The sequence below is a fragment of the Panthera tigris genome, chromosome A3 (genome assembly GCF_018350195.1).
Source record: "Panthera tigris isolate Pti1 chromosome A3, P.tigris_Pti1_mat1.1, whole genome shotgun sequence".
NCBI classification, from domain to species: Eukaryota; Metazoa; Chordata; class Mammalia; order Carnivora; family Felidae; genus Panthera; species Panthera tigris.
In genome coordinates, this window is record NC_056662.1 from 114,630,442 (window position 1) to 114,655,224 (window position 24,783).

General features: G+C 47.2%; 1 protein-coding gene across 1 annotated transcript in view; it reads left to right on the forward strand.

The window, feature by feature from the left end:
- The window catches only part of CAPN13 (calpain 13), an 80,852-nt gene extending 68,277 nt beyond the window's left edge, over nucleotides 1-12,575 (forward strand). The window contains exons 19-23 of the mRNA XM_042982223.1: nucleotides 433-508; nucleotides 2,730-2,858; nucleotides 3,858-3,913; nucleotides 4,487-4,544; nucleotides 12,368-12,575. Of these exons, the coding sequence (XP_042838157.1) occupies nucleotides 433-508; nucleotides 2,730-2,858; nucleotides 3,858-3,913; nucleotides 4,487-4,513 (288 nt within the window). The 3' untranslated portion in view covers nucleotides 4,514-4,544; nucleotides 12,368-12,575. The remainder of the gene's footprint in view (nucleotides 1-432; nucleotides 509-2,729; nucleotides 2,859-3,857; nucleotides 3,914-4,486; nucleotides 4,545-12,367) is intronic.
- The last annotated feature ends 12,208 nt before the right edge of the window (nucleotides 12,576-24,783 follow it).

Consider the following 24,783-nt stretch of genomic DNA (forward strand, 5'->3'; position numbering starts at 1 on the left):
AGGTTACACAGCTGGTAAATAGTCAAGCCAGGATTTAAACCCAGTGGTTCAGTTGCCAAATCTTCACCACCACCCTATGCAAAGTCTTTAGCGAACTCTGAGCCTCTGGAGTGCAGCAAGCTGCCACGTGTCAGGAGCCCAGTCTAGGAGGTGAGGAAGGAAAGACAGGAGGTCGGAAGAGAGGAAGGCACAGGCCTGGGAGAGGAACCCATGGCCCTGCAGCTGGCGGCCAGTGTGATCGACTTCACCGGGTGGAGCCCATTCCTGCCTCTCCCCCCATCCTCAGCTGAGCTGCCTCTGAGCTGGATCCACTCAAGGTTTATGCCTCCAGGGATGCAAAAGGGATTTCTGAGAACTCTCTCTGCCCAGGACATCCTTTTTAAGGTGGGCAAGGGCACTGACATGGACTTATTGCTTCTTTTCCCAAATCAGAGTGTTTTCCAGAACATCCAGAAACGTTCCGGAGTTTTCCTGAGTGTGGATTTGTGGAAGGCCATAAAGGATGCGGGTAAAGCAGGGGCCCCTTGGGGGTCTTATGATTGGGGTAGCAGTGATGGTGGGGTGTGTGTGCATGTGTGTGTGGGTGGGGGGAAGGAGAGAGAGAGAGAGAGAGAGAGAGAGGCGTGCACACCCTTAGCCTGCTTGTAGGCAAGACCAGTGCCGACAGTCAGGAGAAAACAGAGCAACAGGTTCTCTGTCCTGGTTTACACCGGCATCTGTGGGCCTCCAGGCTCAGGACTCAGTCTCCATCCTCCCCAACTTGAGTTCCCATGTGCCAGTCAACTTTCCCAACTGCCTTGTATCCCAGAACAATTCTTACTGTAGGGAAATAACCCTGCGTGATTGATACCCTACCAAAACTCAAGGTTGCCTTAGAGACACTTCCATGTCAACATCTGGCTGTCAGGGTTAAACACCCATGAGCAGGTGGATGTACTGTCCTCACAGAAGGTTTGGAGCAAAATGAAATCAAATGACACCTGTCTGCTTCAAGAGTGCAAGCACTCTGAGCCCTCGGATGATGATAAGCATACCGTAGATGCCTAAGAGCTTCAAAGTTCAGGGAGAACCTGCACTCACGTCATCACATTTGATTGTCCCAACTACTCTGTGATCAGGAGTCATTATCTGCCTTGTACCAGTGGAGGAAATGGATCACAAAAAGGTTAAGTCCAGAAACTGCCACCTTCCTTGGGAAAATGTAAGATCAGATTCCCCCAGGTAAATGCCAGGGAAAGAGGGACTCTGTGGTTCTTCCTCCGGTGACTCCCAGCCTGGAGAGCAGGAAGAAGCATATTTATGCCTTAGCATCTGTCCTTCTCTTAATTCTTCATAGTAGACAGCAGCGGTTCTCAAACCTGGAACTCTTTGGAAGCTTGTTAAAGCACAGATTGATGAGCCTTATCCCTCACCCGAAGTTTCTGATTCAGGAGAGCTTGGGTGGGGCTGAAGAATTTGTCTTTCTGGAAGGTTCCTAGGTGAGGCTGATGCTCTTGATCTGGGGGCTACGCTTCAAGAACCCTCGAATAGCTACAGAAAAATAAAATCCCATAGGAGACCACACTAATGACTCCAGAATAATAAAAGGGAGAAAGATAGAGAATAGTTGGAATCCAATTAAAAAGTGTTCAAGGACCAAGCAGATAACTGAAAAGGGCACTGGAGCTAACCATAAGAAAAGAGGGTGATTTTGAATGTGGCAAGTTGGAGAGTACATATCCTATCTAAAGGCATTCAAATTCACATTTTATTAATTCTGCTAGAGAAACCAAATGTCTCTGGTGCATGGGACCCACAGGCCACCAGGCTCATCCCCTTGATGGATGGTTTGGCTTGAGAGGTTCTGCTGGCCCACCAAAGCTTGCAGGCGTGGCCATTTGCTAGTCTGCTCTTGTCTGCTAGGTGGTTGGTGCCTCCTAGAGCTCATAACCAGACATGCAGGACAGCAAGGCACCTCTACCTTGCCTGCCCGTGGCCACCTTCTGACTGTGGTCTCCCCTCTGAGGACCAGCCTCTTTCCTGGTCATCCAACTTAGGACTGAACCTCTCACTTCCAGGAACCACATTTGCTCACACTAGCAGCACCCACCTGTAAGACCCACACACAGTCATGGGGTTGGGGAACAAGGCTGTTTTATAAAGTCACCAACAGAGAGAGGCCTGACAGAGGCAGGGCTGGGAGCAAACTCTGGGTGTCCTGGAAGCTCCCATTTCATATGGGAATTAGCAGATGATTGTCCCCAGCGCAGTCAGTGTCTTGAGTATCTTGAGTTGGTAACTGGCCAAACTCCAGAACAATGTCATTGGGGCCCGGCAACCAACAAGAAGGAAGCAACCATAGAACCATAAAAATACAAAGTGGAATGGGGCCCCTGGGTGGCTCAGTCGGTTGAGTGTCTGACTTTGGCTCAGGTCATGATTTCATGGTTCATGAGTTCAAGCCCCATGTTGGGCTCTGTGCTGACAACTCGGAGCCTAGAACCTGCTTCAAATACTGTGTCTCCCTCTCTCTCTCTGCTTCTCCCCACTCATGCTTTGTCTCTCACTCTCAAAAATAAATAAACATTAAAAAAAAAAGTACAAAGTGGAGTGAACTGACCCCTGAGCCAGGCTGAGTAGGAAACAGTGGTAGAAGGCCACCATTCTGAGCAGGTTTTTCAGACTTTACACGTCAGAAGACCAGACCTGCTCCAGCCTCCTCCCGCTCACTAGCCCACCCCATGGCCCAGAGTTCCTTGCAGGGACCTCCGTCAGCAATGAGCTTCTGGATCTCATGACCCTCCGGTACAGTGATCACAGTGGCAGGGTCAGCTTCCCCAGCCTGGTCTGCTTCCTGTTGCGACTTGAAGCCATGGCAAGTAAGTGTCACCTGGGGGACATCCTGGAGACCTTCACAATGACCAAAAAAAAAAACACAGGAGAGGGCCAGGAATGCCCTCCTGCTCCAGGCCCAGGGAAGGCCTCCGTAGTGGGGTGGTTGGCATCTTGCGTGAGGAGCCCTTGCTCCGAGAGGCAGAAACAGCATTAGCCTGTGGAACGGTGTAATCAATTTGGGTACCCTGCATCCTTACCCGTTCTGTCCAGTACATTCCTCTGTCATAGGTCTCTCATTTCTTCATCACCCTATTTAGTGTCTCTTTCGGGAAGTTCATTTAATCACTGTGTCTCTTCTCTGTGGTGTTTACAGTTTAAACCTACTATGTAGTTTTGTGATGAATGACTGGGGTCTCTGATGAAGGAATTCATAAGTAGATAAGTGGGGGCAGGAAAGCATTCCCAAGGCTCTAGAAATTCGACTATGTGGGTCAAACATTTGGACACTTTTTTATAATGAAATCCTATGTGAAATCCCAAGCCATACTATAGCTCGAGACTTGTGGTTGGGGTAGAAGTGGGGTCTGGCCTCATCCTAATCCTCACCATCCCTGGCATGAGCACCTCTGTAAACCCCCCATCTCTGAGCTAGGTGGTTAATAAAGACTGAGGGAACAGAGCTCTGGGAGTACGGAAGAGAAGGCTGAGGCATAAGCCTCCAGAGAATTCTCAGTTGGACAAGGGAGATTCCCCAAACTTTGCATGTGGAGTACTTTATAAGACGGGCCCACACATCCCCTTGGCCGTGTGTAGAAGAGTGCAAAGTGCAAGGGCACTAGAAGAGGGAGAGGTGCATGTGGGCCAAAGCAGTGACAGAGAGCTTTTCTGAAGAGATGGGCCCTGGGCTGTCCCACAGAGTGAGGTTTGCTGGGAAGAGACCAGGAGGGAGGCCAGGCATACTGTGGAGAGTGAAAGAGTATGCGGAATCACCATATTTGCTTTTATCTCCCTTGGCCTGTCTTGATTCCTCTCCTCCTCTTTAGAGACTTTCCAGAACCTCTCCAATGACGGAAAAGGACTCTACCTGACAAAAATGGAGGTGAGGTACATTCCCCTCCCAGACACAGGGCACAGCCCCAGGCCACCCCTCCTTTCCTGATTCCAGGGGGCATTTTTCTCCCTGCGGATACTGGATAGTCTGTCCAAGGCCAGCCAAGCTGCCACCCACCCCACCCCCCCACCTCCAATTACTGCCTTTATATATTACTGGCTGCCAAGGCTGCTTTAGGATCTTGGCAGACAGATTTTATTTTTTTCCCAATAGCTTAATAAAGCAGAGGATTATGTGGGAGTCATAAATCCAAGAGGGAACTTAAGAACACCTGCTGAGCTCACTGTACATTAAACTCACTCCCATTGAGCTTTAGAAAGAGCCTCCTGGCCCAGCCAGCTGGCCAACCTCCGCTATCCCTCTCACTGCTTAGCTACTCAGAGAGTAGCAAAATATATGCTGTTATGGGCAGGTTGAGGTCTCTTAAGGGGTTCAAATTAGCTGGAAAAGTTTGATGAGACTACACTGAGATCTTTCAAGAGGGAAGGGTACCATTTGCCCTGCTCTGTATTAAGCTGACAAATGTAAAGTTATATCATAACAATGATGCTTATTTCTCAGTGGATGAACCTGGTCATGTACAATTGAAGCAAGGAGTAAAGCAGACCCCAGAGTCCAGGTAAGACATGGCAGCTTTAGAATCATTTCCTTCTAGGAGCACAGTTCCTCTTTTCCTGCAGGAACTGTACCCAAGACTCTCTTCCTGGGAACAACCTCCCCAGAGATTACAGAGCCCTTATTTGTGTGGGTCAGGGCTCAACTGCACAGAGCCCCTGAATTTCAAGGCTAATGCTGCAGGTTTCACTCAAGCCATGCATGGAACGAGCAGTGGACATTCATGAAAGCATGGGGCCTGAAAGTCATGAGTGAGGGATTTAGAATTGTTATTTGTTAATTTATTTTTTATTGAGATATAATTGACATTTAACAATGTATTAGTTTTAGGTGTGCAATATAATGATTTCATATATGTATATATTATGAAGTGATTACCACAATAAGTTTAATTAACATCCATCGCTACACATAGTTACAACTCTTTTTCCTTGTGAGGAAAACTTTTACAGTTTACGCTGTTAGCAACTTTCAAATACACACGCAATACAGTGTTGTTAACTGTAGTCACATGCTGTATATTATATCCCCAGGACTTCTTTGTCTTATAACTGGAACTTTGTACCTTTGGATCACCTTCATCCATTTTGCCCCCCACCCCCACCCTCACTTCTGGCAACCATCAATCTCTGCACCTATGAGTTTTGTTTCTAGATTCCACATATAAGTAAGATCATACAATATTTGTCTTTCTCTGACTTATTTCACTTAGCATAATGCTCTCAAGGTCCATCCATGTTGTCACAGATGGCAGGATTTCCTTCTTTTCCATGACTAATATTCCTTTGTATATAAAACACCTTTTCTTTATCCATCCATCTATTGTTGGACACTTAGGTTGTTTCCATGTCTTGGCTGTTACAAATAATGCTGCAGTGAACATGGGGTGCAAATATCTTTTTCAGTTAGTGTTTTTGTTTCCTTCAGATAAATACCCCAAAGCAGTTGCTGGGTGATATGATAGTTCTGTTGTAAATTTTGGGGGAAAACTCCATACTGTTTTCCACAGTGGCTGCACCAATTTACATTCCCACCAACAGTGCACAAGGGTTTCATTTTCTCCACATCCTCACAAACACATGTAAGCTCTTGTCTTTTCTGTAATAGCCATTCTAACAGGTGTGAGGTGATCTTTCATTGTGGTTTGGATTTGCACTTCCCTGATGACTAATGATGTTCCACACCTGTTCAAGTACCTGTTAGCCATTTTTATGTCTTCTTTGGAATAATGTCTATTCAGATCCTCTCTGCTCACTTTTAATTGGATTATTGTTTTTTTGTCTGTTGAGTTGTATGAGTTTTTTGTATATTTTGGACATTAACCCCTTATTGGATATATGATTTGCAAATATTGTCTCCCATTTGGCAGGTTTCCTTTTCATTTTGTTGATGGTTTTCTTTGCCTGTGCAGAAGCTTTCTGGTATGCTGTAGTGCTACCTGATTATTTTTGCTTTTGTTGATTTTGCTTTTGGTGTCAAATCCAAAAAGCCATTGCCAAGATCCATGTAAAGGAGTTCACCCCTGATGTTTTCTTCCAGGAGTTTTGTGGTTTCGGGTCTTATAGTCAAGTCTTTAATCCATTTTTAGTTGACTTTTGTATGTGGTGTATAATAGTGGTCCAGTTTCATTCTGGAATTCGTCATTTGAAATTCCAAAGAGAAATGTCAATCACTCATCACAGGAAAGGCTAATGTGTGAAGCAATAGAAATGATCAGACTTGGGGAGTCGAGAGTTGGGTTCAGCCTGAGATCTACCACTGCCTCGTTATGCAGCTATTCAGATATCTGTAGGCATCAGCATCTATATTTCTAGCATGAGTGTGCTAAAAAATTAATGCCCATGTCACGTTTCTTCTACATGTTTATTTTCAAGGAACAGGCCCTAGAGTCACATAGTCCACACCCCACCCTACTGTAGCCCCAACAGTCTGCTAGAATCTTCCAGGACTGGGGTGCTCAACATTTTGTGCTCCGCATCGTTGGACAGCTCCAGGTTTTAGGTATTCTTTATTGAGGGGCAACAGTCTACTTCTCTGGAACTTTCCACCCATGCTTCAAGTTCTATTCTGAACCACCATAGAAAAAAGACTGAACACGCAAGACCTTCTCATACTTGAAGATAGCTCTGCTGCCTCACTGAGGTCTCTCCTTACTCATCCCTGTTGATTCTTATCTGATACCTATTGGTGACCATTTTCTAAATGCCAGTGTCCCTTTGAAATACACAATTCTGCTATGTAGAGGTCTTGTGATCAGGTCTTGTGATCAGCACCTTTGGGGTCCCTATTATTTTTGTAAACAGCTTTTGTTTAATCTCCCAATTGTGCACCTTAAAGTCAAGAGGCAGATCCTGTCTCCATAAAAAAATAATATTTAATATTTTAGCATAAATATTTCCTGATGAACTCTTGGTGCTGCTTAATGAGTACAAGTTAACAAACATTGCAGAGATCAAAGTTAATTAGATTCACCTGCATTTTCTTGACTTCCCCTTTCATTCCTTTTTAAAAATAGGACATTTGAATATTTCCCATTTCCAATCTGCCTGATTCCTATTCCAATCTGCATGATTTCTAACGTCAGGAATGATTCTTCAATTGTCTTTAAGCTAATTCAGCATGCAGGACCTAACGCTTGAACTTTTGAAATAACTGGACAGTTCTCATTATCCTTTCTCCTGTACAGGATCCCAATTCCCTCTTAACTTTTTTCTACACTTCCTGTTCTGAACATTATGTAAGAAGGAAGTTTAAGATACATGGTTATGTGTGTTTCAATCTCTTTCATTAACACTTATCATCATCCCTGAGAGTGTTCCCATTTTCCTCATTAATCGCTGCCCTCTGATGTCATATTCTTAAAGTATATCTACTCACTCTTGGCTCCTGGGTTGCTGTGCAGGATCGGAGGTAGGAGGATGAAGAAGTTCTGCCTCCAAATCCACAAACTCACTTTCATCTGTCACCATCTCCCACTTTCCTCCTGTTATGCTAGAGGGCATATGCCTCTGAGGATGTTCTGGATCTCATTAACTTCCCCCTTCACAAGGGCCTGATTGAATGAATTCTCTCCTCCATATTCTGAATACTAACTCTCTCTTCTGGAGTCTTCCAATTCCCACTGAAACATGCTTATCTTTTAAACTTTCTCCATCTCATATTCCCTTCCAGCTACAACTCCATTTCTCTCCTCCCTTTACAACCAAACTTCATACAAGATGTCTCCACATCCTCACCTCCCACTTTCCCCTCAAACTATTCCATTTGGATTTTTCAGACATCATCTCTCGCCCTGACTTTTGCCTCGGCTCCCTCTGATTTTCCTATACCTACCTACTCCCCTCAAGTCAATTTCCTGCAGTCTAGGCCCACTTTTTAAAATGCACATCCGCAGGCATTTGGGTGGCTTAGTCAGTTAAGTGTCTGACTCTTGATTTTGGCTCAGGTCATGATCCCAGGGTTGTGGGATTGAGTCCCACACTGGACTTCATGCTGCGCATGGACGCTGCTTAGGGTTTTCTCTCTCTCTCTCTGGTTCTCCTGCTGGTTCTCCTCCTCTCTTTAAAACTAAAAATATGATAATACTAAATAAAAATAAAATGTGCATCTGATCATTGCACTTTCCAGGTTGAAACACTTCAATGTCTTCTGATTGCTATTGCTATTTAGGAAAAGTCTAAAGTCATGAACATGGCCTGCATCATCTGACCCCTGCCCACCTATCTAACCATACCTTGTGTCGCTCCTCCTTCCTTCATTCTCCTCCCATCAGACCAGCATTACCTTTATTTCCTCCGATATTTCTTTTTTTTGTCAACCTCACACCCTTTGCCCCTACTGTCTACTCGGCCCTGGGGTTACATAACTCCTGATCCTTTTGTGTCTTAACCCCATTGGATTCTCATATTACTCACTATCACACTTCCTTAATCGTAACAAACCCTTTATTGTTGTTGTTGCCCACTCCTTACTTTTTTTAGGGCCTTACTGAAATATAACTTATACACCATATAGTTTATCTATTTAAGATACAGAGTCCAGTGATTTTCAATATAGTCACAGAGCTGTGTAACCATCGCCACAATATAATTTTAGAACATATTTTTGTCACCCCAAAAGGAAACCTCATGCCCATTAGCAGTCACTTGCTATTTTTGCCCCACTCCTCCAGTCCTGGGAAACCACTAATCTGCTTTCTGAATCTATAGGTTTGCCTATTCTGGACAGTTCACATAATTGGAGTCATGCAACCGTGGTCATGTAATGATTTCTTTCATTCATGTGACAGTATGTATCAAGCCTTCATTCCTTTTTGGTGCCAAATAAGATTTCATTTTGTAAATACACCATATTTTATTCATCCATTCATTAGTTGATGGACATTTAGGTTGTTTCTACTTCCTGGCTGTTGTGGATAATTCTGCTATGAATGTTTGTATGCAGGTCTTTGCACGGATGTATGTTTTCATTTCGCTTGTGTGCATACCTAGGAGTGGAATTGCTGGGTCACATGGTCACTCTATATGTTACATTTTCAGGGACTGTTTTCCAAAGCCACTGCACCATTTACATTCCCACCAGCAGGGAATGAGAGATCTGACTTCTCCACCTCCTTGTCAACACTGTTACTATTGTCTGTCATATTTATTAGAGCCATCCTAGAGAGTGTGAAGTGATAACCTCATTGTGGTTTTGGTTTGCAGTTCCTTGACTGCTCATGATGAGAATCTTTTCAGTGCTCACTGCCCATTTGTATACCCTTTGGAGAAATGTCTGTTTAGATCCTTTGTTCGTTTTTAAATTGGTTTATTTAACTTTTTGTGGCCCGCTTGTAAGAATTTATAATCTTAGCTACAAATTCCTTATCACATATGTGATTTGCAAACATTTCTTTCCATTCTACAGGTTGTCTACTAAGTTTCTTGGCTATATCATTTATAGAACACAAGTTTTCAATTTCAGTGAAGCCCAGCATACCTACTTTTTGTGTGTGTCACTTAAACTTTTGGTGTTGTATACAAGAAATCATTGCCTCATCTAAGATCATGAATATTTACTCCTATATTTTTCTCCTACAAGTTGTATAGTTTAGCTTTTACATTTAGGTCTTCAATCCATTCTGAGATAATTTTGGTGATGTAGGAGTCCAAGCTCATTCTTTTGCAAGTGTATATCTAATTGCCCCAGGACCACTTGTTGAAGAGACTATTCTTTGCCCCATTTTATTATCTTGGCACTCTTTTCAAAAGTCAATTTATCATAATGTAAGGATCTGAACTTTCAATTCTGTCCCAGTGATCTATATGTCCTTATGCCAGTACCACACTGTGTTGATTACTATAGTTTTATAGTAACTTTTGAAATCAGAAAGCTTACATCTTCTAACTTTGTTTTCTTTTTCAACATCGCTTCGGTAATTCTGGGGTCCTTGTGTTTACATATGAATTGTAGCATCAGCCTGACAAATTCATCAGAAAAAATAAAGGCAGCTGGGATTTTGATAGCAATTGAATAAATCTGTAGATCAGTTTGGGGAGTATTGCCAACTTCACAATATAAAGCTTTTTGATCCATGAACAGGAACATGATCCATGAACATTTTTTAAGATCTTCTTTAATTTATTTCAGCAATGTTTTATTGTTTTCACTGTAAAAGTCCTGTACTTCTTTTGTTAAATTTATTCCTAAGTATTGTATTTTTTTTAATGTTTATTCATTTTTGAGAGAGACAGAGACAGAGTGCAAGTGGAGGAGGCACAGAGAAAGAGAAGGAGACACAGAATCCAAAGCAGGCCCCAGGTTCTGAGCTGTCAGCACAGAGCCTGATGTAGGGCTCGAGCTCATGAATGGCAAGGTCATGAACTGAGCTGACATTGGACACTTAACTGACTGAGCCACCCAGGTGCCCCCTACGTATTGTATTTTTTTTTAACGTTTATTTATTTTTGAGACAGAGAGAGACAGAGCATGAACAGGGGAGGGTCAGAGAGAGAGGGAGACACAGAATCCGAAACAGGCTCCAGGCTCTGAGCAGTCAGCACAGAGCCCGACGCGGGGCTCAAACTCACAGACCGCGAGATCATGACCTGAGCCGAAGTCGGACGCTTAACTGACTGAGCCACCCAGGCGCCCCTAAGTATTGTATTTTTGATACTATTATAAATTATTAAAATTTCAGATTTTTCATTGCTAGTGTATAGAAATAAAATTGATTTTTGTATATTGATCTTATATTCTGCCACCATGCTTAACTCATTTATTCTAATTGCTTTTAAGGGATTCCTTAGGATTTTATATATACAAAATCACGTCATCTGCAATCCTGCAAGTTGTTTTATTTCTTCCATCCCAATCTGGATGCCATTTTTATTTTTCTTATCTAATTGTCTTGGCTAGAATTTCTAGTACAACCCTGACTAAAGATGGAGAAAGCAGACACTCTTGTCTGCTTGGTGTTCCTGATTTTGGGAGAAAATACCTAGTCTTTTGTCAATAAGAATAATGTTAAATATTTGTCAAGCTGAGGAAGTTCCCCTCTATTTGTAGTTTGCTTATTCGACACACTTTTAATTACCTGCTTGATATCTGTATTCCCTGCTGGACTATCAGCTTAGATATGTCTTTTTTCTGCTATCTCCTTAGCACATAGGAAAAGTCTGGCATACAGAAACTACTCAATAACAACTTCCCAAATGACTGAAAGAAATGCCCTTTCAGGTTCGTGTCTTCCTTTATTTGTTCTTGTCCCAACTTTTGTAAATGTTGTCTTCAACCCAGTTCTTCCTACTCCCAGCTATCTGTCTAGTTTCTTGCTCATCAGGACTACTAGAAAGTAGATAATTAACATTATCTTGTTATAATCTCCAGTACATCATGACCTATATATATATATATTTTTATAAAAGGCTATTGTCTGAACTGTTGAGCCTCTCACCCATTTGAAATATGCTTTCCTAAGTCCAGGGCACACTTCGACTCTGCCCAACATTCCCTTCGTTTGTTACCATGAGGTCAAAGTTACTTTCCTCCAGGATTTCCATCACTCCCAGGTTAGCAAAGAGACTCTAACTGTTGGCCAACATCCAACACAAGGAAAATTCCCTCTCCTTGTTCATTTGGCCCTCTGAGCAATGAAGCTATCACTGGAACAAGTGAAGGCCTTGTCAGAGGAGCTAAGTGAGCTTCTCCCCAGGGATTAGGGTTACTAAAGCCCCCTCATCAGTCTCTTTGGACCCACCAGGCAAGCTGGCATGTACCCCCATTGGGACATTTCTGTTACCCTCCCCCTCTCTCTCTCTCATCTTCAACCCATCTGCTGTGCTCTGACTTAGTAAATTAGGATATAGAAATGTGCAATCAGACAACTCTTCTTCCTCCCCTCATGTCATATCTATTTCTTTTTCTTTTGAACAAAGCATGTACCCCCATTATCATCTTGCAGGCAATGTTTGTGTTAACATTGTTTTAAAATATCAAATTCATACTTAAAAAAAATACGAAAACTCAATGCATTGGTATATGGTGCTTGGAGAATTAAGGCTACGTTGATAGTAATTGATTTCAAGTCTAGAGTTTTAATGTACTGTAGTCACACTCTGCTGACAGTTTGTCTAGCTAATGTCATCCACATTCATGTTTATTTACCCTCAATATGGTAGTGAAGTGCTTTAATCTAAGGAGATTATTATTTGTAACAATTTACCACTACATGGAAGTAAACTGTCCTGTGCAAGGGGCCAGTTTCTCTTACTCTGCATGAAAGTGAAATGTGAGTGGCAATGGCCCCGATCCTGCTGATTTACCGACAACATTTTTCTCCTATTCTAGTAAATCCATCCCCTGTATCCTGCAGACCAAAGACATTCTTTTTGAGACATGGAAGTCTGGATTTGCCTGTAGCAAGGTGAAACTCCTTACCTGCTTTGGCCAACATACACTTGGAGATGACTATAGAACCTGGGGTATCCAACCTTCCAGATCTGGCCTTTTTTTTTGAGCTTATTTATTTATTTTGAAAGAGAGACCATGAGCGGGCAGAGAGAGAGAGAGAGAGAGAGAGAGAGAATCCCAAGCAGGCTCCACGCTGTCAGCACAAAGCCCAATGTAGGGCTTGAGCTCACGAACTGTGAGATCATGATCTGAGTCAAAATCAAGAATTGGATGCTTAACCAACCAAGCCACCCAGGTGCCTCCACACCTGGCTCTTAAAGAGAACTGTATCCAGCTGGAAAAAATGACTTGGGTACTCCAATGACATAAGGCAAGAAGGAGGAAGAGTTGGCATCCAGGAAGCAGATGAATCAGAACACAACCCTTCACTGACTGGGGAAGTCCCACAGAGAGGGAGAGGGAGTGACCAGCAAGGAGCCAGAAGAGTGATCTTTGGGAAATATGGAATCAACAGTTTATCTGATTATTTATTCATGGATAAAATTGTGCTCAGAAGGATTTTTAAATTTTGCTGGAAAGTTTTGGAAGAATTGTTAGGATAATGACATAGATTAAGCAGATTTTTTTTAATGAGGTAATTATTAACTCCTGGAAGAACAAAGAATTATAGGAAAAAAAAGGAAAAGTGATTCTAGAGTTTTTTTCAGTCAGCAGTGAACAGTACATCCATAATTAAAATAAAAATTGACTATTGATTTAACAAAAAGTGACATAAATATATTGGGAATCGAATGGAGAAAAGCAGGTATGGAATAGGTTAGAAGCATGCCAGCCCAATCTTCCAGCGTAAGCAGTCAGTGGCATTTAACATTGACAATTCCAGGGATAACTGTGCAGGCATATCACTTAGAAATATGGAGGTAGGCATCAGAAGAAAGAGTCTGCAGAGAGGAATTTAGGACACAAATGGGACAGGGGACTGCTGTTTTTCCTTCACGCCTTGTTATACTATTTGGATTTTTAAACTGTGTACATTAGGCTAGACTTGTATGAAAAAATAAATAAGCAACCTAGTAACTAGACTGAGAGACAAGAATTTAAGACTCAAGAGAAAAGGAAGGAGATAGAAAAGAAGAATCAAGCCTTCTTCTTTACCACACGGCCAGGAAAGTTAGCTGATTATAGCTGTAGGAAAAAAAAAAATGTCCATGCAAGAACTCTTTCATCCAAGAGATGGGCACTTAAGAAAAGTCACTTTTGTACCAGAATCCACAGCCATCAGACCAGCATCCTGCTGGAACAGAGGACAGAGCTGTTTTTATTCTAGCTCCTTCTTGTCTCAGCCCTTCCAACCCATCCAGGGAGTCAGAAGAGTATCTCCCCACCTTTCCCTCCACTCTGCCACAGGCACTCAGGTACCCAGTGGGCTGCAGTTCGGACTAAGGGCAGAGTAAGTGGGTAGGGGGCCTCCGAGGAATTTTGGAGAATGAGGTGGAGACATTCCCATCCACTGGGGAGCCATGGGTGTAATGGAACTGGTCCAGCCTCACCAGCAGGTGGTACAGGTTCTCTGCTGTTGTTGGGTGGTCCCAAACAGTATCTGTGGGAACAGGCCCAGGCATCTGTGGTCACTCAAAGGAAGATAAAGCTTCTTTACTCTCCCCTAGCCTTCTGCATTTGAGCATCTGTGTCTTTCTCTAGGACAAGCTTCCATTAGTCACTCAAGAACCTGGCTCTCATTGGAACAGGTGGTGCTGCCTCTGTGGTGGTGACACATTGAAACCTGCCCTTCCCTGAAACGTAGTCAAAGCTGCCTTCAAGGAGCCTGGGCCAGGGCCTCAGCTGGGTCAGGTTCTAGTAAGCCCAAGGTCACAGAGCAGGTCCTCTGGATACTTCGGGACTCCAGCCTGGGATGCTCTGGAAGATGAAGCAGGAGACATTCCACTGGAGGAAAGAAGGGAGGAAGAGGCATCTCAGCCCCCTCCCTCCAGTCCAATACATTTCCAGGAAAAGCCAGAGTGAGCCAGTCTGCCCACCCATGGGTCCAGAGGGTGATAAGGGAGAAGTCTGCTGGATGTCGCAGAATGACCATACTTCCACTGTCTGAATCCCGATTGTTTCACAGCCAAATGGCAAAACAAAACACAGTTTCTACAAAGGTCTTGGACTCTGTGAGAAGTAGAATCATAATTATGGATTAAAAAAAATGGGGAAAGAGAAATCCAGCCAAGCCACCAAGGCAGGTACCTACCTCCCTCTTTATCCATGAAGGTGTCTCCCAAACATCATGGCCCATTACAACATAGAAGAGTTTCCAGAGAGTGACAGGGCCATACCCCACTCAGGAGAATTTGTAGTTTGAGAACGCACTCCTGGAAGCATGCCCCAGTGGGAGAGTCCTACAAATAGGACTCAAGAGGACAGGAGGGTGGAGATCTTCCTGAGTTGTAACCTTTCTGAACAGACACCATCCAAGGCAGATGGAACGAGGCAGGGATACGCCATTGCAAACGTCCATGTTCAGGAACAAAGTCAGCATTTGGAAGTGGATGCATCCTGGAATGAGGAACAAGCACAGCCACCTAAGCTGTACCCTACAGGGGCTGTTGCAAAGTGCTCATGATCATGTCAGTAGTACAGCAGAGACAGCCACACAGCTAACCTCGGACCAGGTCATTTCACCTCCAGGCCCTATGCTTAGTCAGGATAGTTGGCCACAGTTATCAGCATGGACTTAGGAGGTAGACAGAGCTAATGCCTAAAGACTCAGACTGCTGGGCTGTCAGACTGCTCTCTTACATAAGATTTTCTGCATGTGAAACACTGGTACCAACAGATCAACACAGACTTTGCTTTAAAAAAGGGGGGGATGGGGAGCTGGAGACCAAAAGAATGAATGAGCCCACCTCCTGCAGGACTTCACCTGAATATCCAGGTGTAAAACCAACACACCTGTGCACTTTGCTGCCCCAACTACATGTCGCCCCAAACTTCTTCTGGGTCTTCTGAGGCCCTGGGAGACAAGAAGGAAGGAATTTTGCAGACCTAGGGTTGCAGTGAGCAGCCCAGCGTGGCCATGCTGCCTCTGCCCCACTGGATTGGTGTCCACAAAATAGTAGTTTTCTCCCTCACAGGGCTTTGCTCAAGAACCAGTCTCATTTTCTCTTTAACAGGATATATGGCAGAGTTTACTCAGCTGATTAGTTGAAAAGCTGACTCTCACAGCCACACAAGCACTGGAGGCCGAGGGCCTAGGGAGGCTCTGCATGGGCCTTGTGGGCGCACCTGGCTTCTCTGCTTGGAAGGTGGGGGTGGGGGGAGACTTTGTCCTCATGTCCCCATAGGAGGGAAGGGCCTTGATCCTTAGCCCTGGCACAGGACAGACCAGGCATCTTAATCCCAGGCTGTACCTTCCCAGGGTTCCCCTCACCCTTCAGCCAAGGTCAAGAAAATCCCCCAAAGCAGGACTGGAGACACTCTGGCTCTGCCAGCCTTCACCTGTGGTTCCTGGAACAGGCTATGTTGTCCCTGGGAGTGAGGCAGAGGGCAAGGAACACAGCCAGTGCCAGGCAGAGGGTGGGGAGGGGTGAGGGACCTCAAGGAACAAATGATAAGGCCTCACCTGCCCCCTGACCCCCAGACTCTCAGAAGCTCTACAGCAACAGCCACTCCATGAGGGAAGCAGGGAGGCCAGGCTCTCCTTGCTATTTTATAGATGAGATCCTTGAGCCCCAGGGAAGTTGCCACCCCATTACAATTGGCGGGAGCTCTCCTGGCAAGGCTGTTCTCAGGCTTCCAGTTCCTCCCAGACAGGAGAGGATATAGAAGGGGATGTAAGGAGTGTCAGGTGCCAGCAGAAAAGAGAGAAACAGGGCGAGAGAAGGAAAGACAAGCAGATGATATGGAGAGCCAGAAGAAGAGGGAAGATTCCAGTGCGGCAGACAAACGAGGCCTGGGAAGGGAACAATAGAGACAGATGAGTAAGATGGGAGGGACAGAGGACAAAACAGATCAGGAGATCACGGAAAGAAGAAGATGGACCATGGGTGTGGACGGGGGTGTGGGTGATGGCTCCCTATCATCGGAGACCCACTACCAGCAAAAATGTTGACTTGCCCGACACCGATATTGGGCCTATAACTCTCAAACGTCATTGCTCATCAAAATCACTGGGGATAACATTACAAAAAGCTTCCAAGATTCTGATCCAGAAAGTCTAGGGCTAGGCCTGGGAATCTGCTTTTATTTAAAGCTCCCCCAGTGATGCCTGTAGTCTTTGGGTGACATTTCAGATGTCACTGCTTTTGTGACTCCCCTGAGCGATGCAGCCGGGGTGGCCCTGAGATGCCCCATGAATCCCAGCTTAACGCCTCCCACCTGCACTGCCCCAGCCACACTCCGCTGCTGTCGGGTGGATCTCCAGGAGTCCTTCCTCCCCGCTCCCAGCTGCCTTCTCCCCCTTCTCCCAGCTCCCCAGACGACTGATGTCCTGCTTTATTTTTCCCTTCAAACAAGCTAATTAAGCAATAATCCTAGAAGAATCCATCACTCTGACAAGGTTGTTGATTAACCATCCCCCAAGCCAAGCCAAAAGTGCTTAATATCCCTGCGGAATGGTCAATGGCGAGTACAGCAGCCCTGGGCTGCCGCAAAGCAGGTGATGGCTGTGTCTGAGAAGGCAGATGCAGAACGGGTGATTGGGCCTGACTTTGCAGCCTGGCGGAGGACAGAGGAGAGGCAGGGGGACTGGCTTGAGGCCCCACAGGCTGGGGCATCTCTAACAAGATTCTAGACCATTCTTTCTGAGACCGCCCAAAGCCCCCAGAGAGTTCCTAGGGTTATGAACAACTCTGGACCACGGGAGAAGAGCTGAAGGAAAGGGGGTTGGACCCAAGGACATAATTCTCCAGCTTTACAGCTATGCCAATTATATAGCTGCTGGAGTGAAAGCAGAGACAGGCAGAACGATGAAATCACTGACTTTGAGAGATCATTTCAAGTCCAGACGATATATCTTTCTCTTTTCCACGCTTAGACTCTTATTGTAAACACCCCCCTATTCCCCTAAAAGATTTACTTTCTTCAGCACTGGGAAAAATAACACTCGGCGACCACGCAGGATGTGATAAAACACTGCCCCCTGGCGGCCACAGTTGTTGCACCTTCGAAGCATCCACCTTCCAAAGGTCCCTTCCCTCTCAAGGAGCACCTCCAGCCCACCCACCCGGAGCATGCACCATCTGAGCTGCGACATCCGTGGAACTGTCCCATCACCTGTCTGCCTCCGATTCTGGTCTCCTTTCCTCCGTGTTTTGCATAAAGAGTCGATGATGTTGGCAAATACTCTGGACCAAGGGAAAAGAAACTGATCCCCATCTGGGTCATCCTGCTTTGGTCACTGATATCTTACATCTTTAAGAGTATCCAATTTGGTTCTGCCACAAGAAAAAGAAAACAGCATATAGTAGGTGCTCAATGCATGCTAACGAGAACAAACGAGTGAAAATATGCAAAGAAAGGGAGCACGGTGGAGCAGACAGAGCACTGGACAAGGACTCTGGAGTGTCCTGCTCAAGGCTCAGGTCCCAGTTCTGCCTCCAGCCAGCTGTGTGTGTGTTCAGGCCTTCTCTCTCTGGGCCTCCTTCTCTAAAACGAAGAGGCTGAAGTTGGAGTTCTCTAAGGTCCCTTCCACATCACAAACTCAAAGGACCCGGTCCTAATGATTCTAATCCATAATCATCGAGGGGCAGCTATTAGCCAGGAAAAAGGAGGCTGTGGCAGCGACAGCTCTTACTGGGACCCACTCTCTGGAGAAACAAATTGAACAGTGCTCTCTTCCCTCGGCCTGGGAGTCACTGCTCCTCAACAACGTTTGTGACCAAATTCAAAAGCCCCTTTACTCCACGGTTGGCCATTAGCATTGGTATTCCCCTGGAAGGTGGAATCGGGCCACAGTGGGGCCGCTGCTGCTGGTGGGACAGTGACACCTAGTGGCCATCCCCACTAGTCACAGCCCAGGTCTGCCACTCAGCGCTTGCCAAGCACCCTACTCCCTACCACTAAATAGTAACCCCCGGCGTGAGTAAAGGGCCCTGGGTTATAGTCTGTCTTGCAACTATCTCTCCATCTGCCCTTAGTTTCTTCCAACAAGGAGTTTGGCCTTTATGTCTTTCTTCCAGCTGCCTTGTCCCCTGAGACTCTGAGACCCCGTGACTTATGGTGTATAGCCAAGGATCTTAGGCCCACACAATGGGCAGGATGTCCCTACTGGAAAGGCACAGCCCAGACAGATTTCTCCACTGGAGCCCTGGGGGTTCCACCCACGTGATCATGCCCAGTCCTGCCGCACAGCCACGAGACAGGACCACACGGCCGGTCCATTGACCGCAGATGTTTCAGGCCTAGGACGTCTCCATCCTGACTGCCAGCCGCTGGGGTGGGGGAAAGTAACAAAACCAGCCAGAAAGAAGCCTTGTTGAGCTTTATTTTGGGGTCAGGGCAGTTCACCTGGTTTTGTCCATTTGGGGTGCCAGAATCTCCCCCCATTGGTGGGGTCCATAGGGTTCATATATCCCTAAAGAACAATGCAGATGGGTTCTTTTTAACACACTTTCCTCCATATACTGACTCCACAAACCACAAAGAGTAGGAAATGGATTTGGTGCCGAGGCTTCAGGACCCCCCCCCCCCCACCAGGCCCAGGTGTTCACACTACTTTGGCACAGCTGAGGACAAAGAGGTTGAGCTTGGTTGGGTCTTTCCTGAGTCCCACCTTATTTCTGATACTGGAAGAGCTGGGCTCTCCACCTCTTGAGCCATGTCTCTTATCACCAATTTTTGGTCTTTGGCTTATTAATCTTTCCCAAAGTAGAGTCTTTGAGTGGTGTGTGATTTCCACAAGAGACCTTGGGTTTTTCCAATATGCAAATTGCAAAAGTGCTAGACATCGCTGAATCTGTTTCCCTTTACTCCTCACGGTTCCCCCTGCACCGTCCCTGGGAGGTATACCGAGGTGGCACTCTGGAATCCCTCAGAAAAGGAAGTCACCAGTTCAGGTTGGGGATGTGGTGAGTGATAATCTTCCCTGGTCGTTAAATAGTACAGGTGGAAACACATTTTTGGAGATGGAGAGTAGGTGAATCGTCATTGTACAACACCTACTATCTACGAGTCAGGGTCTAGTCGGGAGACAAAAATCACACCTGCTGTTTGAATAGGGAAAATTAATACAGAGAACTATTAGCTAGTGAAAGGTAGTTAACTACGAAAAGGGGTAATAGAGGACTCTAAGGAAGACAGGTGTAGAAGATGCAGGAAGCAGCTGCCACCTCTAGGGCTGAGGGAGGTTACCCAAAGAAGGAACGAAGAAATTGGATGAGATTCAGACCATGCTGGACAGAGTGTGGCTACAGCCCATTGGGTGGTGGGGAAGTTCACTGGGGCACCAGCAGGCTGGAGTGGAGTGCAGGAGGCCCCCTTCTGGGTGCCAGCAAAACTCCTTGGAGAGAGCACCCTGGGGGAGGGGACCCAGATGCCACCCGCAGTCAGTCACCTTGGAGGAAGAAAAAGGCACCCTGGAGCCAGGATGGGGAGTTCTTGTTCCGTATGCCTTGCGGTGTCCCTCTTGCACCCTCTGCTGTCCAGGGCTGGCATTGCACCAGCTGAGACACCTTTACGGGGTCCAGTGTAACAAAGTAGGGCAAAGAAGCTGGGTTTGGAGTTAAGCACCTCCTCTGTGCCAGGCCCTGTGTTGGCATGTCCCTCACGGATTTCATAAGAGCTCACGTACAATTCTTTGAAGTAGATTTTAGCATTCCCATTTTAATGTTGAGAAGGCACTGAAAAGCTAGGAGTAAGCTGAGAAGGATAAGCAGCTAGTATATGGGATAGAAATGGTGCTCAAACTGATGTGTGTGTGACTCCAGAGTCTGTGTTTCTCCACCACGCTAACAGTGTCTCCTTCTGTAAAGGATAAAGGACAGTAAGATCCTGTTCTCCTCTTCCGTGAACTCACATAAACTTCCAGCATTGCTTCTTGCACTCTCTCCCTAGGGAGGCAGGTGCCCAGTGGATGCTCTGAGGCAGAGATCCCCAAACCAGAGACATGGGGAGACCTGGTAAGAATGGAGGCTCCCGGGCTTATCTCTGCACTTTCCAATTCAGTAGCCTGGGGGGAGGAGGCTGGACCCTACATCCTACAAATTCTCCAAGGTCTGGTGCACTCCAAGAGAGGAGCATCACCTCCACTGGACCAGAGGTAGAAAGTGAGGAGCCACCTGGCCTTTGATGGGGGAGGGGGCCTTCAGGCTCACAAGCTCCTTGCAGCCCCAGCACCCCGTGGAGAGGTCACTATTGATAGCTGGTTTCTGAAATGAAAATCAAATAGGGCTCGTGGATCTGCTTCATGGGTGATGAAGTTGTAATGACTGTAACAGAGGTAGAATTGATTCCTATTTGTCAGCTGGATAATTGGAGGCTGGGCTCTGGGACTCCTTGGCCCCTTTGTCTTGCAGCCTCTTTAGGCATCTTTTCTAGATGGGAGGCATTTCCGAGCTAGAGCTTGCCAGAGGTAATCCCATCTGGCTCAGGAATAAGGCCCCCCCTTTTGGAGAACATTCCATGTGCCAGGAGCTCTGTGCCTTCATCGCCAATCCTTAAACCTTCTCGTGAGACTAATACCACCACTATCCTATGAGGAAGCTGAGGGTCTTGCCCAAGGCCACACAGATATAAAAGGCAGAGCTGAAATTCAGAAGCCCGGGGTGTCACTCCAAAGCCAAAGTAGGGCAAAGAAGCTGGGGTTTAGGGTTCAACACCTCTCCCATGTCCCTTCTGGGAGCCCACGTAGCCTTGTGAGAGGAAGCAGCTCCAGGCTTGAAGTCCTGCCAGGGCAGAGCCAGGCCGGTCCTGAGAGGGGCCGAATGTTTGCTGCCCTGGGAGGGGTGGTTCAGCACAGCCCAGGAGGCCCCAGAAGCGCCCCAGTGGGGAGGGCGCCGACGTTACAATAGCTGATCAATCCTTCTGAGAAATGGCCACCTCTCGAATCACATCCAGGAAGGGGGAAAATTCAGACATGTCTCTAGTGGCAGCTTGTTTAATCCCACAAAAGGGTGACAACTGAACCCCTCCCCCCCGTGCCACACTGCCCAACCAGCGCAAGAAGCAAGGCATCTCCCTATCGGCTGATGTGGGCTTCTGTGCGTCTGTGGCCCCGCCAGCTCCACACGCTCAGGCTTGTCTCCAGCGGCCACCTCTGCCACACAGGGCACTTTCTGCAGGAAGCCGTGTGGCCCCGTGTGGAGTGGGACAGACCAGGCCCAGATCCTGCCACCTCTCGGCTGGGTGGCACAATCCTCACCCTCCGGGCCCAGCTGCCTTCCTCTGGAAACAGGCACTTAAAAGTACCACCTCTGGTCCAAACTCGGAGAACGTACAGCATCCAAATGGAGCCTTCGGGTAAACTGTGGACTCGGGGAGACGATGATACGTCAGTGTAGGCTGGCGACCTAACAAGGGTCCCGCTCTGGTGGGAGATGTTCACGGTGGGAGGATGTGCACGTGTGAGACAGGGTATCCGGGAACTCTCTCAACTTCCCCTTTTTCTCTGAACCTAAAACTGCTCAAAACACCAATGTCTATTTAAAAGGGAAAAAGTACTGCCTCTTAAGGCTGAGGGAGAATTAAGTAGGATAGTGACATCGAAGGCCCCGGCCCCGTGGGGCCTGCAGTGAGGCCCGTGGTAACTGAGTGAGGGGTTCATCTGAAGCCCCCTGCAGACCCCGGAGGGCCCCGATGGTGGGAGCAGCCTGATGATCACCTCCGTCACTGCCTCAGCTGCCAGGGGAGCCCTCTGGAGGGTGGGGACAGGTGTACTGAGTGAATTGAGAACTGGGCCAAGTAACCTGGTTAACGTCATGAGACAGGCGACAAATGCAGCCCAGGGTTGGGCATAATAACAGGCCCAGGACTAGGATTTGTGAGATCAGTTTGTCCCTCCCTCTCTCCAGAAAAAAAGTGTTCAGAGCCGAATGAAAGAACAGGGAAGGACTTGGCTATCTGGCAAAAGCAGAGTTCTGGCTGGCAACTCCCCTGCTCTAAAATCCTCACATGCTCCTCAGTGCCTTCGCCTGGGACAGACACCTTCCCTCCAGCTGCTGGATCCAGTAGCCACTCCGAGTGCCATTCAGGGGGTGGAAAGAGAGCAGGAGACCCAAGTCTTTTTAAAAAATGTTTTTAATGTTTATTTTTGAGAGAGACAGCGCATGAGTAGGGGAGGGGCAGAGAGAGAGGGAGACACAGAATCCGAAGCAGGTTCCAGGCTCTGAGCTGTCAGCACAGAGCCTGATGTGGGGCTCAAACCCACAAACCGCAAGACTGTGACCTGAGCCAAAGCTGGATGCTTTAACCGACTGAGCCACCCAGGAGCTCCAGGAGCCCCAAGTCTTAAACCCAACTCTGGGGTAGCTCTGTGACCTTGGGAACATATCTCTCCCTCTCTGTGCCTCAGTTTCCCCATCTGGAATTCCTTCCTTCCTTCCTTCTTTCACTGAATTCACTACCAAGTGCCAACTATGAGCCAATTTGTAAAGTCTTTCCTTGTGACAGTATTTTCTGTACAGTACAGTTCAAATGCTCTGGGAGAAATACCGCGCACACATGGACCCAAAGCATCAACATGAAAATTTTGTTTTGTTAAGGTTCCCAGAGACATACATTTCCTCCCAGGCTGTGCCGTAGAATCCACATTTCTGAGCCCACCTTTTGTAAATGGGATGCTTGTTTGGAAAATGGCTGGATAACGTCGAAGATTGCAGGGCTATGACCTTGTGCCCCTATCTGTCTAGGGCAGATGGAGGACAAAAGCATATGCTTCCTGGCTGCAGCTCTTGATTCCCCTTGAGTCTCTCTCATGGTTGGACCTGTCCTCCCTGCCAGGTGACCTCCCCTGGCCCAGAGCCCGTCAGAGGATTCGGAGGTTCTCTGGGAAGAGCATGTAGAGCCCAAAGAAACATGAGCTTGGCTCCAAACAGATCATGGTGCCAATCCTAGCTCTGCCATGTCCTGGCTGTGTGACCTTGGGAAGTCACTCAACATCTCTGAACCTTGTTGTCCTCTGTTAGTTGGAAAGACTAAAATCTTTACCCGACAGGGTTGTGGTAAGGATTAAGTAAAAGAACACAAGTGATGTTTCCGGCCACACAAATGGCAATAGCACCTGAGTTGATATGCGATGTTCGGTATCCTGTCCTCAGATGAGATGCTCAGTGGACAGCATGAGGACAGGTGCAGGGGAGTGCTCCACGTCCAATCCCCAGCGTCAGCCTTATCCGTTCATCCCCTCTTCATCTTTGTCATTTCCTTCCCTGGGACAGCCAGATGGCAGCATGGGGCCGTGGAACGGGAGCCTTCTCTGGCTGTCCCCTCACAGAGTGCGCTCCCAGAGATCCTTGGGAGCTGTCTATTGAGCTCTTACCATGCCGGGCGCAGGGGAGCAATACGGATGTGTGGAGGGCACAGTTGTCTGCCGTGGGCACCGATGGGAACGTCTGCAGTGGGGCCAAGCCGGGAGCAAACCCAGTCCCCCCCCCACAGCTGTAGGCAAGTGCCCTCCACGCTCAGGGCCCGCTGGGGTTCAGGAGTCGCACCTGCACCTGAGGCTCAAGGAGGGAAGCGAGTAGGAGCCAGGGCCCCGAGTCCCCGAGGGTGCCCTTGCCCACCGAGCCCAGGCTCCCGTCGGTCAAGGCCCCCGACGCCCAGCCTAGGCCCTCCGAGAGGTGCCGAGGACCCCAGGAAAGCAGTGTTCTCTTGTCTCTGCTTCCTCCAACAGGACCTCTTCGGATCCCGGAGGGATCTTTGCCACTGGCAGCTGCAGTGGTTTGTGGGAAAGTTCCTCCAAATCCCCAGCTAATCCTCCTTTGCCTGAACTCCTTTAGCAATTGCATTTGTGCTCCGTGGCCTCTAATCCCTTCATCCCCAGATGTCCCCAGGGAAGGCACATGTGCACATGTGTGTCCTGCTGGGCATGGTGGCCAGTGGATCTGGGCCAAACCGCGCCTTGGGACCACCAGCCTGTCCTACTCAGAGTCTGCCTTCTGTCCTCCCTCCTGTGGGTCTCATTTGACAGCCTGCGCCTGGTGGTGTGGGGACAGGGCAGCTGACCAGTGGGGCCCCACCCTCCACCCTGAAAGACTGTCCGGGAGATGCTCTTGTTTGAAGTTGGAGCCTCGGGCTCCTCCTCTCTTACTTGGGGCTGAAGATCCTCGAGCCTCGTAGGGATACTTGTGAGCACTTACTAAGGTCATTTGTTTAATGGGCTTAAGGCAGAGCCTGCGGCTTCACAGGCAGTCAGAACT